Source organism: Haliotis asinina, chromosome 14 (assembly GCF_037392515.1).
Source record: "Haliotis asinina isolate JCU_RB_2024 chromosome 14, JCU_Hal_asi_v2, whole genome shotgun sequence".
NCBI lineage: Eukaryota > Metazoa > Mollusca > Gastropoda > Lepetellida > Haliotidae > Haliotis > Haliotis asinina.
The window spans coordinates 7,393,164-7,410,998 of NC_090293.1; the positions used below are offsets into that span (position 1 = coordinate 7,393,164).

The 17,835-nt window shown below is 38.6% G+C and overlaps 1 protein-coding gene across 1 annotated transcript in view; it reads right to left on the reverse strand.

Moving 5' to 3' along the window:
• LOC137261266 (ankyrin repeat domain-containing protein 17-like) overlaps nucleotides 1-16,937 on the reverse strand; it is a 28,050-nt gene extending 11,113 nt beyond the window's left edge. Inside the window, exons 1-5 of the mRNA XM_067798988.1 lie at nucleotides 16,830-16,937; nucleotides 3,764-3,999; nucleotides 1,622-1,732; nucleotides 529-600; nucleotides 286-390 (exon numbers count right to left, since the gene is read on the reverse strand). Of these exons, the coding sequence (XP_067655089.1) occupies nucleotides 286-390; nucleotides 529-600; nucleotides 1,622-1,718 (274 nt within the window). The 5' untranslated portion in view covers nucleotides 1,719-1,732; nucleotides 3,764-3,999; nucleotides 16,830-16,937. The remainder of the gene's footprint in view (nucleotides 1-285; nucleotides 391-528; nucleotides 601-1,621; nucleotides 1,733-3,763; nucleotides 4,000-16,829) is intronic.
• Nucleotides 16,938-17,835: the final 898 nt, after the last annotated feature.

Sequence of the window (17,835 nt, forward strand, 5' to 3'; positions counted from 1 at the left end):
AAACGTTGCACTCATTGCAATAAAGAAGTTGACTCTCCACAGAACTTACGTTTCCTTCACCTATACAACTGCTAAAAATAAATGCAAGTTAGCAATTATTAAGTTAATACAAATGTGTTCTTCTAATGGTATTTTAGGAAAGTATCGCAAGCAGAACGCTGTTAATTCAGGTAAATAATGAATTCCTTAGTAAGTCCAATCCATCAAGGTGAAATCACAAAGTATGTATAAAATAAGATGCTATAGTGACATTCTGACTGTACACTCAAGTGATATAATACGTACGTTGTCGGTGTTGCTCACGGCTCAGCGACTTTGTCCCCTGTATTGTGACGTTGCATGTCTCTGTCAGGCTCACGCGCTTAGCAGTAACTGTGTGTCTTTCATTCACTGGAAGTACATTTACACGTTGAAAAAACAGTAAGTGTTTTTTTCAGATTTGTAGGTGTTATTTAGAGTTTTATCACTGCTGTTTTGTTTGAAATATGAATATATATATTGACTGTAGTATGGATCTGTAATGCTTACCATGAATGTCCCCATGCACAATACCACGTGTCTTTGCATGTCGGACACGCCCGCCTGACGCCCCGGTCACATCTGTCAAACAGACCTAGTATATACATCAATCCACCAATACGCACACGCACACGCACACGCACACGCACAAGTGATCCCTGCTGATCCCCTTTTGATCAAACATGATTTGATCAAAGTTACAAATATCCGAGGTTTAAGCCAATGATGTTTTCACTTTAATCAACGAATGTTGATATATTTGTTGATATCATTCTTCATTAGCTATCATTGGCAGAATGAAGTTATCTGAACATAAAACTACCATTAAGTTTCTTGAGCAGTGATCTCAGTGAAATTAAAGCATGGTAACGGCATCAGGGTTATGACATCATGGTGCTAGGTCATTGACTGATGATGTAATAACATTATGGCAGTTTAATTTTTTTGATGTCTACAATCGCATTAACAAAATATTCTATTTATTATAGTTTCATCATTGTTTGTAAGTGATCGAGAAATCGAGTAAGTCTGTAAAAGTATTATTCTACTCAGTGAAATAGCATGTTATTTTAATCAGTATTTACAGTATTTCACACTTCAAAATATAATAAACTGCAGTATCTTCACGTACGAGTAACAGAATACCACCCAAGCGTCTACTGATATCAAGCAAATCAACACGATGTAAAACAAAGTTACAAACATCCGACGCTTGCCGATGATATTTTTACTTTTATCAACGAGTGTTGATATATTTTATATCAGAACACACGAGGGTGAGAGTCCATTTATCATCAAAAGATGCTCTTCGTTATTTTTGAATGAAAAATGTACTTCTCTGAACTTTGTACAGACTTGTAATGACCGATGTAAAGGTCTTTTTAATGTCATCAAGTTCATGACGTCATGTAACATTGCCAGGGCATTGTACAAAATATACTGTCAAAACGATATCTCCCAGGAGACGTTACATGATCTCACACACGCAATATCTCCTGTCGAACACATTTGGGATGATGAATCGGCATATTGTTATTCGTAAAGGAATACCTCGTTGCATTAATTCGAAAGCCATAAAATAAAATAGTGTAATTATACATACCAACTCTTTGTACATTAGTTCCATCATGTGGTGTGAACAGGTCTCTTGGCCCCTCCTCTTCTGTGTCGTCTTTCCTTGGTGGCGTGTTCGAAGCCATGCCGGTTAGAGTTTCTATAGATTTGAGGACCCATGTATTCAAAATCATCATTGCAAGAGTCATTTCCGAGTAATCTCTCTCATCTCTTGCATACTACACACATATTATTACTATCACAAGTGTTTACATTTCGTTAGACTGGTTAATCAAACATTCTAGTTTGCGTTTATTTTCCATGATCAGAAAGATATGCCACGCCCACTACTGCAGTATCGCTTGCTGATTGGCTGTGAATAATTCTTGCTATGCATGAGTTATATTTTTTCGAGGATGCGTACAACAATCTGGAACTGTCAACTTCAACTTCTTTATTCTCACAAAACAACAACCACCATGGTACAAGAGCAAAGAATATACAACATTAACAAATATACGTAAACATAAACATGCGTCATGATGAGATTCTTCAAAGATATTTTAGAAGTTGATGTGATAATACAGACTAATCTTATGACAATAAACCAGGAAGCTGTTATCCATAAGATTTGTCTTGTATTATGAGTCATGATGATGAGCTAAACAATTTATGCAAGTGAGAGATAAAAAGTGATAAACATTTGTTAAGATGAAAGTTGATAGGTGACAAGACCACGATAAGAGTTGATGAACTTGGCCATTTGTGACATTTTGTGGAAGATGAATGATTTTCTGTAGGAATTACGCGATGTACATTCAAAAAGATAATGGAATTCGTCATCAAACAAATAACAGTTGCATCTTTCTTCTCTCTTCTCTGGAGAATTTCAGTGCGTTCTAATTTCTCATATCCCCCATATTTCGGAATCCGTATGTAAGGATTGTTAGCTGGCATAAGACAATCAAGTGGTAGATTTATATTACATGCTTTCTTTAATAGACAGCACGTCGCATTTGTGACATTTCGTACTATTCCTTTAATACTGGTAACCATTATTTTATTTCAATGAGTTTCTGTTCTTAAATAAACATAGCTATCAACGATATTTAATTTTCTGCGTCCATATTTATATTTTAATCTTTAAAGTTCAACGTCCATGCACAATGCACGGCATTATATGATAATGAAATGTAAAACCATGAATGGGTTTGCAGGGGTGACAGACGGAGCGCCTCTGTGTGTGCGAAGACAATCGATTAAGGAGGAATATATCAATTTATCTTACCTCACACATGTATGTCGCTTTCTGATTGGCTCAGCGCTATTCTATTACAGGCGATGTATTATTTTTAATGTACACCGCTGGGAATTCCGAACTCTTCTGGTGTTTCATGGTAGTACTTCTTTGTCTCGAATAACAATGAATCACGCATGAAGCACGGAAATTACCGATTGAAAATCGATGGAAGGGAATCTAAATCTGTTTACCCTGTGTCGTGTGCAAAATGGAGATTCGCCTCGCATTCAACAGAAGTGCTTCAAACAGTTCAAAATTAAAACTCAGGTGTCCGCTAAGATAAATACGTTGTTCACTGATCTCTCGGGGTCCATGAGCTCATGTACCCTCGCCCTGCGACCTCGGGGAACATAAACAAACCTCGTGGGTACTGGTAGTGTCTCTTTTACACCCTGGCATCGCAAAAATAATACGTTTAATTCTATCCCCCTGGCCGCATTCGCCGGGGACAGTATTTTCTTTAAAGAGTTTTGTTTTCGCTTCCAAGCACGGTCCTTCAGCACTTAACAAGCAAGTCCCAATACAAAGTACAAAGGACCAAGTTATGTTCGCACATTACTTTGTATACACTTATATACATGATTACACTTTTAATGATGTCAAGTGACACCCAATGTGGAGCTCGACAGACGTCACGACCATCGATAGTAGGAAATAACCAATCATACAGCGAGGACACTGTGCGACAACTGATTTGTATCACGCCTTTGTCATGGCGTCATATGGCGCGCATTCAGGTAACGAGGCGGAGTTTCAAAAGTGGGCAGTTTTATGGAGATGTGCGTTCACAGTGTCCGCATGGTTTCATCACAGAAACAACCTGCGTAACTGCCAGAAGTGTTTACTTTAGATTACTGAACATAATGTGCACCAAAAATTAAATATTCTTACCTGTGAATATTGAAGAAACAGATTTGCTGCTCTACAATTGAAACCTGATATATTTCACATCAGGAGCACCAATGCCGGCTACTTTCTTGGCTGCTTGAAAGCGGTCGCTGTCGCTAGTGACCCGTCATTGTGTGAAGTGTAATGTATTCTGTAGATATCGAAACATCAGTCAACATCCACTAACTTTCAGGCGCTGTCACATGTTCAAGGTCGGTGCGGGCCATTCCGAAACTTCACTGAAAAGCAGAGGGAACTTCATCTCAGTCGATTTAATTGAATGGTTGATTGTAAACTAAACATAACTGTACACATACACATGTAACTGCCCCTAACCCCCCCCCCCCAACACACACACACACACACACACACACACACACACACTTTCTATCACTCGCTTCCATCTCTGTACCCCTCCAACAGGAAAGAATATTGTAAAAGAGTGCAATGACCCGTCGGCGGTAGTTTGTAATTTCACCTTTTACAAAATTTAGAAATAAGGACACTTTCAGTTTCAAATTCAAAGTCATTAAAGGATATCGTTTCATCTCTATCATACCTCTCTCACACACTGAATGAAAGCTTTACCAGGGTGTTCAAGGAAATCACATATCAGCTCCCGAACGCATGCGTGTTAACATGGTGCACACAAAGCAAGAAACGTAATTTTGCAAATTTGAAATTCGACACCACGATAATTCTTCGGACATTCCCAAGGGACTGTACTCTGCACGGCGAATTGCAACGTCTTGATACAATGTTAGTAAGTACAATGGTGCAACTTCTCCTTTACTCACAAGTCGAGCCTTCGGCACACTAACTGTACTTTGTTAGACAGTTATCGAACGCTGCACACGGTGCCTGAGACATGGAAGGTATGTTTCAGTTTAACGAGAGTGAGTGATGTAACTGTGTCATGCATATGGACACTTGTAGCATGTGCCATCGATTACACCATCACCATTGTGTTAGGAAGAGGACGTTCGTTATTCATAACACAATAACGTCAGATCGGCCGAACATAAAACAACTCTGTCTGTTTGTTCACGGTGTAATTACTCCAAATGCTCCAGTTCGGTGACAAAGTTGACAGGATCATTAGCGTCTTAGTGATAATGGCCTATTTCACGTTTATTCTGTCAGTGTACCGTGGCCAATACCTTTGGATTAGAAATAACAGCGATCTATACTCGATGACATAAATGCGAATTTAATGCATTAGTGGTAGAATATGTGTGGTGGCACGGTGCTCTAATTCCGCGAAGAGAAAGTACGTTGTGAACTCTCTGCTTTCCCAATTTGATCAGTGGCAAAAATGATGTCAGATTCAATTATCCGTTTTTGAGTCTGTGTTCTCTTGTTTTTTTCCACTTTAACAATTGAATAGCCTTTGCGTGTGTTGTGACTTACTTTAATCAAAAGGGCAAAACTTTAATAGGAGGGAAATTTAAAGTTCAATGACCAATCCAGTAATATTTAGAGTCCACAATCACTTTATACGTTCCCTAAGTACAAGTTCAGTGTGGAGGACGGATTGTCCAGTTCGAGCGTCTGAGAGTGGGCTGAAGCACTGGCTCAAATGAGCTCGTCTCGCCACACGAACCACTAGCATGATTAAAGTCTCTCTTCGGTGCTGCACCCCTCCCTGGTAAACCAGACTCAGTTTGAAGCTAACATCGCGTTCCTGTCTGGATTGCAATTGGTCGATGTGTCTGCGACGCTGCCCATTACCCACATGAAATCGAAATCCTTATGTCTCTCACCATGCTGAGCCGTAACTTGTCCTGGTACTCATTTATCTGCACCAGATAGTCTCTCACCCACACTTACCATCTGCTTGTCTGGTCTATGACACATTATCACTTTGACGCAACAACTTTGTTGACATAGCTGACTGAATGTCCGGATTTAACAAATCCAATTTCGTTCTCAGTTCCCGTCTCAAGAATAACTTGGCTGGTGTTTCATTTGTGACACAGTGAGGAGCAGCCCTGTATGCTAACAGGAACTTTCATTCCAACATTTCCATCACCATTTTCAGATGCTCTCATGGACTGTTTGAAGGGTTGTACCAGTCTTTCAGTCTGACCATCCGTTGCTGGATGGTAGGGAGCAGACAAAACATGCTTAACTCTATTACTCTTCAGGAATGCTTCAAACTCACTCACTAGAAAAATAACTTGGTTTCCAGAAACCTGGAAACCATCCGTAATGTGGGTAATTGCGGAATCCAGCTGTTAGTTTCCATTCCCTGAAACTCATTAACTGAGTTTCCAACTAGATTCCATTTTGGAATCTGTCATTTTGGTAATTCTCTAAATGGAAACCAAAATGAAACTAAGTTCGGGGGTTTCTTGTTGGTTTCCATATGTGGAATTTGCAATTCTCAGATCTCACTAAATGGAAACCAACATAAAAGCAGTTTCATGTTGGTTTCCATTGCGCTGTTTTGAGCTAAGTAACATTAAATGTGTAATGTTTTGCCATCCTGACATCCAGTTGGTATCCATTCAGTGAATTCAGTTTCCAAATAGAATCCATAATGGATACTCTAAGCTCCGGTGATGGAAACTGACACGAAGCTATGGTCATGTGTTAGTTTCCATTCCTGACTGTTATAATTCAATCTGAATGTGCCTGAGGAAGGAAAAGCAGATTCATATCATTGCTTAGATGAAAAAGACAGCAAAAGTAAATTCTTGACGCATCATTCGGTGGATATCACAATATTAAATGTGGCTACAAACTAATGATACAAGAACAAACGATATACTTTGTTCCTTCACATTCTTGTTTATTCATAATGTAATGAAGCATCATATTCCAACTACCATGCACACAAACTTCACAATAACCGTACTAAACATGCAAATGGTGAAAGGACGAATGGCTATAAATGGCTATACTTGATGGACCTCGGTAAACAAATGCGTGTCGAATTCTTAGCAAGAGAGATGGCTTCCTTCACTCAGCACTCGGTTAATTCAAGAACTCAATCATACTGTGATTTGGATCAGCTCACACACGATTAAAATGGTTCATTGTGTTAATAAATGAAAAACTATCTTTACAAGAAAAAAATATATCACAAATATCTGTAGTATATTATTGCTAATGTGCTTGTTACGACTCAAAATAACTTCAAACATATTTATAAATACGAATATTTATTTACGAAATCCTTTTCATATTGCTTTTGATATTTGCACCATTGAAAACAATGTAGTTGGGGATAGTGAGTCATTTTGCATTTATAGGCTAGGGATTCTCTGACCAGATTTGGTGCATTGTTTGAGTGAAATTTCACAATGTTTTCAAACTAATATTGACTATTTTTATATTATTGATTTATGAGATAATTTAGGTTTGCCATCTGTGTAAGTAGTGTTATGCTTATCATATCAAGATTTAACGAACTCTGAATGAAGAAATGTGAATTATGTTAGACCCACAGAATTTGTTGACCTGGATTTTTTCCCTCTAGCATATTCTACACTTTGCAAATTGATATTTATTCTTTTTATTCGACACTTTATTGTTATCAAGAGTGCAATATGACAAGTTCCTGACTTTTTTTAATCGATGCATTTCTACGTTTCCAGCATAAAGGAAGGCAGTGTTGGAAAAACTGAAGAAGGCAGCCAGGACCAACTCATTTTGACATACAAAAGGTATGTATAACCTGAACCGTCCAGTACATAATGTACATACAACATAACCAAATAATGTAAATCCTAGGAATCAGTAAAAATGCATGGTGCATGTCACTATTCTTGTAACCGCAAACTGGAAACATGTTTCACTTATAGTTATGCATCATGCACATGTCTCCTTTCAGAAGCTTTTTGATGGGTTTGGATGAACAAGACGGATCACTTAAGAAGGTGTGGGGAAAACAGAGGCCCACGGCTTGTACGCAAAGAACGGCTAAAAGTTCAGTGTAAGTAAACGTATTCTAGTCATTTTACATTTTGCAGAGATTAAAAATTTAAAGGAAACCTTTAAAATATCAAGTTAATTTGGATTTTTTCTATGTACATTCAAGAAACTTCAAAATGGACCGTTTAAAAAGTCCAACTTTTCCTTTGAAATAAACAGCTTAAAAAGTTTTAAATAGCACATATTATGCTGCAGTGTATGTTTGTGACCCCATATTCATAGCTTGTCTGCCTGAATGACTCCACATTATTGGTTAACAAAACATGTCTTTTCACAATAACGGATAAATCCTAGTTCTATACGCATAATGTGTTTTGTAAATAACATTCAGAAAATAAATTATGGCTTTCAAAGGAGAATTTCTTTATGTCTCTGCGATCTATCATATATCAATAAGCTGTTATTGAAACTTTGGTCACTTTTGATGTCAAATGCTCAGTTTATATTTTCTGAGCTCTTCGCTTATTGGACATGGGGTTCAGTGTATTTCACCTCAAGCAATGTTTGACAGTTTTCTTTTCTCTAGCCATGGATATCGCTGACGAATGCTTATTTGTACTGATAGTTTGTTTTCTAACTTTCAGAAGCTGGAAAGCATGAATGCTGTGAAACGATTGACTGGCCGGAGGAGAAGAAGCACACAGTTCTTCCTCTCTTGGGGAAAGAGCTAACATTTCTCAAACTAGGAAGCCAAGTGATATGGGCTGATCTACATTGATGTTTTTAAGAAAAATATTCTATGCTCCCTGCTAATTATACCCTTGGTTTTGTTTCATTTACTAATTTGAATATTCCGAATATTATTTGTTTACAAACAGATTGTTGAATATAAATAAAGTTTTAATGAATTTGAGTTTTATTCTGTTATTTGTCATCCTGAAGCCTTTTACCATTATGCAATTGCATAAAATACCTGATTTGCTACATGTGAGACATGAAACAACATGGACCGGGTACCGGGTAAAGGGCCGGCAGGAGCAAGTTTCAGTTCATGGAAACTAGGTATTAAAATAGGTTGGAAACTACAACACGGAAACCGGGTTGAAACCTACAATAAACTCATACATGGAAACCAGGTTGAAACCTACAATAAACTCATACATGGAAACCAGGTTGAAACCTACAATAAACTCATACATGGAAACCAGGTTGAAACCTACAATAAACTCGTACATGGAAACCAACTGGATCCCGCTTGGAGGAGTGGGTAATGAAACGAACTGGAAACCATCCTGAAATGGTGCAGTTTCAGTTGCATGGAAACCACATTGAAACTACAGGAAACTCCCTGGAAACCAACTGGAAATGTTGGTTTCCATGACGTTTCTTCTCGGTTTCAGTGTTCCGGAAACCAGCTTACTTTTGCTGTGATTTGAAACAAATTATGGTCCATTATCAGTCACTAACTGATGGGACAACCCAAACTGGGCAAACAGTTTTCTCACTTCCTTCAATGTAGCTTCTGAAGCTGTACACTTCATGATGATTATTTCTGGCCATTTGGAATATGCATTCATAATCAATTAGAACGTGACCTATAAATGGACCAGCAAAGTGCATATGAATACGATGCCAAGGGTGTGATGGTCACGACCATGGCCGCACTGTTGCAGACGATGGATTGGACTGATTACTTTGGCATGCTGAGCATGTCCTGGCGATACCCTCAATATCAATGTCAATACCAGTCCACCGTATATAGCTCCTGGCTACTGATTTCATCTTCACTACCCCAAATGGCCCATGTGTAGTTCTTTTAACACGCATGTTCCCTCATCTTCATGGGAATGACAACTCTCATTCCCAAATCCCATGTGACAACACAGCCCCAACACCATATGAAGAGGCGTCACACGCTAGCCGTAATGGACGTGAAGGATCATTATGACACAGAACTGGCGGTCATAGCTTTGCATTTGTTGAATGCTGTCTCATATTGGGAGGACCAAACCCACTACCTGTCCTTCCTCAACAGGTCATTCAAACGGTGAAGGACTGGTGACAAATTTCTCATGAAACGCCCATAGTAGTAAACTGCACCCAAGCAGGAACGAAGCTAAGCTGAGATAATTTTCCGGCCTTGGTGCATCTTGTACAACTTCTGCTCTGTCCTGACTTGTATGCAAACCATTTCCGTCAATCACATGTCCCAAGGTACTTCACAGAATCACCAAAAAAAAATACTTGGCACAAAACTTTATCAAGTCCTTTCAATACTTGGTCCATGGCTGCCTGAAATATCGCTGGAGCTGATGCGATACCAACTGCCAATCGTGTGTATCTGAACAACCCCTTCTATGTGATGCAGTCATGTCACGCGCTCACATGCGGATGCTACATAACATATTGAATTTTAAAAAATGGCATATTAATGATCACTGATATCAAATTTTCATGTAACCAGTAATGATAATACGAAAACGTCACCGACGAACCCAGAATCGGTTGGGATGTTTTCCGCCATATTGGATACAGCAACTTGTTTCCAAAATCATGTTTCGAGAAGGCCGGTATTGAGACGCCCATTACATCACGTATTTTTTATAGTTGGATGCGACAAATGCATCATTGAATTCCCCACACATTTTAGAATAAAATTGCAAATGGTCTTTGTCACCAATACCAACTGTCTAGAAAAAACGAAACGAAAGATACTGGGTATGAAAACAGACGTTGTGCTCGAAAGACTGCGTTTATTTGAAATGCAAACAAAGAAAAATGTCCGAGTTTACACTGCCTACGAAGCATTTTCGGAAATTTTCCAACATTCAGACATGTAATCATTGCTTACAATGGCTCAATACGCTTAGAATATTCAGGGGAGGAGTATCGTAGCAAGAAATAGCAAATTAAAAACAGATACAAGCAATCATCTGATAATTCATAAGAAACTGTCAAAGTTTCCTGGCAGCGTGAAGCCAAGACTGACGCAAAATCACGCAGAACGACAATGGTACTTATCGGCTTTCCTGGCTTCTTCCGTCATTTACAATGTAAACGATAAAAACATATAACCAGATAGTAAGAATAGTTCTGATTACTTACATCTCACATTTATGTAGAAAGGATCCCCGAATCAAGGAAAGAGTCCTCACAAACTCCTGAGTACCCTTGTCAGCGAAGCCACCATTTTCAAAGAAATCGGTGTTTGGTAGTGATGCCATGAGTCGACGTTGTTGCGCATATTAGGCAATTTCTTTGAGGTGAAGGTCGTTTGAACAAAAGTAAACACAATAACCATATCATTCCGATTGTACTTTCAGTTTTGTGATGTATATTTTGCGTATCGTTAGATACTTTTTCATGAAAATAATTTCAGGATCTAGATATATCCATGATCAACACCATACCATATGTGGATATAAGATATGCGTTTTTATTCTTTGAAATTTTTGATTGTTTGAATAATATTTACATGGGAAATTGACTCAGTGAGTGTGCTATACCACATTTTGAGCCTCTACAAAAGTGTTTGAAGATCACACGTAGCCGTTACTGCAACATGTGCTTTGGTTCCTGTACAATATTCAGTACTTCGGCACAAGCATTGCAGTTTCATATGAACAGGTAAGTAAACAGCTGCAGCGATATATAATTCAATCTTATAAGTAAAACGAATAATATTAATGAAAATGATTTGTACATTTTATGAAATGTATAGGCAAACATATTTAAAGAATTGTCTTGTTCATTGCATTGGTTTGTGTCGTTTTTATAGACAAACCAATTATGAAACTTGATTGACCAGGTGCGAGTTTGTCGAAAACGTTTTATGATTCATGTTTTCGACAATAAAGTCAATTCAAATTCGATTAAAACATACTTTCATGGCAAGATATCTAAGTCAATATTTATACGAAAATTGTTTAAGAAAATATGAACCGGGTCATGTCTGAATGTGGACAGACCTTACGTCTATGTTCTAAGTTCCATACTAAAAAGCGAGATCTCTTTGTATCTTTCATTGCATACCTTTGAAGAGAAATTATTACATAGTGATATGAAGGAAAGTTTATATCCTAAATGAATATTTAATGAATATTCAGGTGTTGTGAAATTTTCATTTACGCTAAATTGATGCCAGACAGGTGCACGTGTTGCTCACAGCAAGATGCATGGTAAAACCGTCTTATTAAAGCACAACTTTGTTTTGAAAAGTTATACGTTGAAGACGATGTTTACGCTCACGTTAAAACGAGGACGCAAGCCGGGTATCGATCGAGAAACGAGTGCACGTGAAATCACGTGTCACGTGACCGACCAGCGGGGTGGCCGGGCCCAGTGTTTACCTGTTGATGACTCTAGCTCCGAGTCCAAATTTATTACCTGGAATGTTTGTGGACTAAAATATAAACTGATTGATGACGATTTCATTAGATATTGTTTGCGTTTCGACAGCACTGGATTTGTTGAAATCTGGAACAATGTAAGCATTGATGCGATACAATCAGCCTTTCCACAGAATGACGTGTTTATTAACCAAAGGGAATTTAACAGTAGAGGGGCCACTGCTATATGTGTTCATCCAACTATCAATAAGTATGTAACTCTTGTTTGGAATAGTTTTGTTGATTGTATTTTCATACTTTTTGATGAAACGCCTTGTGGAACATCACACACCATTTTATTTGGTTGTGTTTACATTCATCCAGTAAATTCATCATTAAAGAGTGATCCAAGAGTGCTGAAAGGATTAGACTGTATGGAACACTGCTTATTGTCGTCTTTATCCGACATTAATGTTTCGGACACACGGTATATCATCATGGGTGATCCGAATGCGAGGACTGTGAACCTGAGAGACTATATTCTGCGCGATGATGATAAATACATCCCGATTCTCGAAGATATGGAAAACATCTCTGACAGTTTTCAAACACACAGGAAAAGTAAAGATTACGTTGTCAATTCTTATGCTACTGATTCAATAGACCTCTATTGTTCATTCATTGACCGACGTGAATCTGATGCTAACGGTGATATGACATGTTATACTGCCACTGGCACCAGCCTTGTTGATTATTGCCTATGTTCCTCGGATTTGTTTGGTACAGTTCATGACTTTCAGGTTGATACTCGATGCGAATCGGACCATCTGCCGATAGTACTGACCTTTCGAATGAAAACCCATTGTGATAAAGTTGACGTGAAAGACAATGAAGACATTCCTGTTCTTAAACTTAAATGGAAGGATGAAAAGATAAAAGAGTATGCAGGTAGACTCATGTGTGAACTGTCATCCTATGGTATTTATGACCTTACAAGTGATGTTGTAATGAGTGTAGACAACGTTGTCTCTAAACTAAGTTCCTGTATAACTTGTGGTGCAGAACAGTGTGGTATGAGAGTCCATGGAGGGTTGTCCTATCTGCCTTGTAGTTCCAGCTGGCATGGCCAGGAGCATATATATTTGAAACACCCTAAAACTCTATAATTATAGAGGCAAAACACTTACCTATATTAAGAGAAAAGTATTCACATATATTTTGAATAAGAGACTAACTCTGTTCTGTTCTGTTCTGTTCTTTGTATGAACAGCTGCCTGAATCACAAGCAGGGTTTAGAGCTGGTTGCAGCGCTTTGGACAACATTTTTGTTTTACAATGCTTAGTACAAAGGTATCTTACAAAGACCAATGGTCGTTTTCATGGTAAATATTCAATGTCTTGTTTGATACGTATTCAAAATCTGCTGTTAAAATAACAAATTCTTCAGTATCCAATTATTTTGATACGCTGAGCGGCGTGAAATAGGGATGTATGTTCAGTCTTTGCTTTTCTCATTATTTGTGGTAGAACGTGAAAATATGTTGTATAAATCTATTGTTAGGGGTATTTTTGTTGGTCAAGAATTTATAGATAGATTATTGTCATTTTACGCTGATGACTTGTGTCTTTTTGATGACAGTGTTGTTGGTTTGCAGAGAAAACTAGATGTAATTTTGTACAGAGACTTAAAGATTGTAAACAAAATTGGTACTCTAGAATTTGTGATTCAAGCAATTTTGTAATTATAAGGAATATAAATCTCTATTGTCAACTGAATATTATTTGTGTGCTACCCCAGAAAGAGAATACAGAAGGCTTTCATGTCTATTATGTATATGTGAGCTCTCTTTCATGGTCAATATTGGTAGACGGTGCGGCATCGTCCGCTGTAATAGATTATGTGCATCTTGTGCGCTAGGTTGTATAGAAGATGAACACCACTTCCTTCTAAAATGTCCATTGTATGACCATCTCAGATGAAAATATATACCAAGATATTATTGCAATCCACCCACGATGTTCAAGTTTAAAACTCCTTCAACATGTAATAAGATAAACATTATGTTGAACATTGCAAGACTGATTAAGGAAGCTCTACTACTCAGGAACTCCCATCTGTCATTATGATGATATTTTTCGTATTACGTTGTACTCGGGCCGCTGGCCTTTATACCGAATAAAGAAACTCAATTGAGTCTAATTGTTGATATATTCAGAACACTAGTACTATTTCAATGGTAAGACAATTCATTTTATATTTTGTCTAACAAGTGTTGAATTCTGACATAGAAGCCGAGACCTCTTACACATTCAGTGGAAATTAGGTTAGGTATATACTAACTAGCAAATCAGTGTCATCTTTCTCCGACGTCACAAAATGCACAAAACACGTCATGACGTCAACTAAAATGTCGCATTATTTTCAGTTATTTCATTACATTTGATCATGTGTCTGTTAATAATGATACAAAATTCCTCAAAATACATCTACACAAACAGGAGAATATGGGAATCTAAGAACTAAGAAAAGGCAATCCAAATAGGCTTTCTCATGTAGTACATTCATTTTGGCATCTTGGCTTACAAACTGTGAAACTATCGAAAGGTATCCGCTCTCATTGGGTAACTTTGTATTGGGATAGTTTGGTTCACTGTGAACAAAACAAAACGAAAATATACTATCCGTATCCACAGCAAAATGTCTCCATGTGATCTGGGTTACATTGGCCTAGGGTAAAGCATAGCTTAGTTATACCCCGTTATCTTTATACGTGCATGACGTCTCATAGCGGAAAATCGATTTTTGACATTTGTTGCGGGCTATTTTTAATGTTAAACGTATAACGTTGTGTATTAGCTCATAAAGCCATTTCATATACACTTATGTCGTTCAGACATCAGACTGAATTTTCTTCGCTCACACTTTTCGTAAAGATGACGAATTAAAAAAATCGTAGCTGAGTGCTTTTACTGGTGCTCGATAAAAAGCCGGAGAAATTTACTGGATTTTAACGCATACAAAAGTTTTGGATACCATTTAGCAGTGTTTATTTCTCAAACCACTGAGGTAGTCGCCGATATATGTATGCCAACGGATAGGAAATTAAATATTCTACATTTCTGTGTAATTTTATCCGTACGCAGATCCAGGACCACTCGAGCGCAATTCTCGCACATAGTTCGCTTTTCAAACCTTACCGCGGCTTACGAAACTGTGCGCCTGAAAAAAACTCGGCATCCATGGGTTAACAGTTATGACGTCACAATTATGACGCCGCTGCAGTGGTACTAGACCATCTTTGACTTGCAAAAGCTGGGAGTCTTCACCCCGTCGGCAATCTCTATCAATTGATGTTGGCGAGTAATAAACTTCGCACGTCTGATACCACTGACTCGTTTAATAAACATGGTATTAGAAGGAATGTCGTTTAGTATCCTCTATTTACCACCGAACCAGACTCGCGGCTAGTGTCTCACAGTCCATGCTTGTACCGCAGACTCACACACCCTCACACTAACTCACTCACTTACTATCACACTAATCTAACACCAGGAAGTGTCATGAGTGAAGCTCCGTATGGTCCTTGCTGTAGTAGATCATACCACCCTAATCAGAAACTAACAGCGAATGTGGGACAAATCAATGACGTCAGGCCTGTAAAGACATACGATCGTATATATTTTTCTACATCTGATATGTCCCCTCGTCGTCAGCCCGTCTCAACCCTGACAGGCCTGTTCTTGTTGTGGATGTTAGACTGTACGTATATGTTCTGTGTGTTCCAACTCCGTTAGGTTTCATCCGGACGTGTTGTTTCGGACGTGACGTTCTTACGCCAGTTTTTTAACAGCTACTATAGAAATGTATGCCAAGTGTGATAAAACAATACTCTAACCCTTACACACTCATAAGAACGAGGTCAGCGTGACCTTTCTTCACCTGCATTTAGTATATACATTAGGACATTAGGATAACCTTATAGAAGGGAATTCGTTCCATGAATACATTGTTTTCAGGGGAATGCTTTCTACACAGGGAAATACTTTATATGCAGGGTAATACATTCATTACAGGGAAATGCATCTCTTTTTATACGGGGAAATACCTTCAGTACTAGGCAATACATTTTATACACTAGGGAATACATTGTATACAGTGCATACATCCTGTAATACTATTATACATTAAAATGTAAAGCTTTGCAACTTATCGGGCTAGCTACGCGGCTGCTACATGCCTGTAGCTGTATATTGTTTCTAGCCTGTGTAAGCTATCCCGTATGGTATAAACAGAGCGTGTCGTGTCATTTTTTAATCTTCATTCCGTTGGGAATGTAGCGAGACTAGAGAATTGCGTTTATTCGGTGTACTGTGTGTTGGACAAATTGTGAATCATACAAACATAATGATGAGATGGTACAAGTGACTCTGATCCCCGTCAAAATTGCTTGTGATTAGGGAATATTCAATGTACATGTACACCACCAACAGCTGTTGTAAACGGCGTGCTTGTTGCTCCTGGCTGGTTCTATGTTTATCAGTACCGGTGCGCCTGACCTTCAGTAAAGTGGTTAACGACTGAACCCTGCACGTCTTCCCTGACCCATCTAGGAGACTCGTCGTTGCAGAATTGACATGCTGGTCTAACCTCATGACCTATACAGATGTGGGCAAGCTCCCGAATCGTTAGTAACGTAACTCTCCTAGCCACCTATCGATCGTTCACTGGGCCATGGAATGGCTCTGGACAATATGCCATGCAGAGATTAGATGGATGATTAAACGCCTATGAAATAATGGTTATAATGAAGATTCCTGTGGATTTTTTGGGGTAAATGCACTGAATATGTTTATGTTCCTACCTGACAGAGTTCCAACAATGTTTTGAAAGCGTACATCGCAGTTAGGATGCTGTAAAGCTCCACTGTAAACTCCCCGTCTTCCTGCTAGCGAACAGATATGTGTCACGTGACACTGCTATACTGCGTCGGTTACGCAGGCAAACAAGGACACCAATCCCAAGCTAGGCGGTTGGGGCACATGGGGCAGATATAGTATCGTGAGTAGTTTGAAAATAAAACCGCGTTGAACCGCAGTGATATATCACTGCGTGTCATTGAAAATGTAACAATGCTGTAATGTAACTTTAGATTCCAATACTTTTCATGACCATCCAGGCAAACAGGAACAAAATTAACAATACTAACGATCAACCTCATAACAGAAACTGATATCACTGACAGCTGTATAGGTCTTAAATACCCCAGCCACAGGATCAGTATCTATGTGCACTCAGCTCCATGAGGAACTCTGGTTTGAATATGCTTTTCAATATGTTCCTTCCGAGTTCTAATGCCTTGCAAACAGCTGCAGATTTCGAATGCAGAAATTCCAGTGCAGAAAGCGCTATTTAGCAGTCTCTGTTTCGGTCTCAGCTCTGGTTTGAATATGTTTTTCAATATGTTCCTTCCGAGTTCTAATGCCTTGCAAACAGCTGCAGATTTCGAATGCAGAAATTCCAGTGCAGAAAGTACTATTTAGCAGTCTCTGTTTCGTTATTTCAGCACTGGATAGAACTTGCCTCCTGGGACACCACATCAGCAAGACTTGTTAAGAGGCAGACCACCTAGTCCACAAGGTGTATATGGGTTAATCTGTCTAGGATGGGTATATGTCTGAGGTTTCGTGACTGTTAACCTTCTGGGCGGCCATGACATAAATGTACATAAATGATCCTTGAAACCAAAATATTTTTTCATCATTCCCTTGTGATACCAGATGTTCTAGAAAAGGTGGGCGCATTCTGACTCACCTGTGACACCCGTCACAAACACACGCTGAGGCAAGTCAAGCGTTCGCCTGAACTAA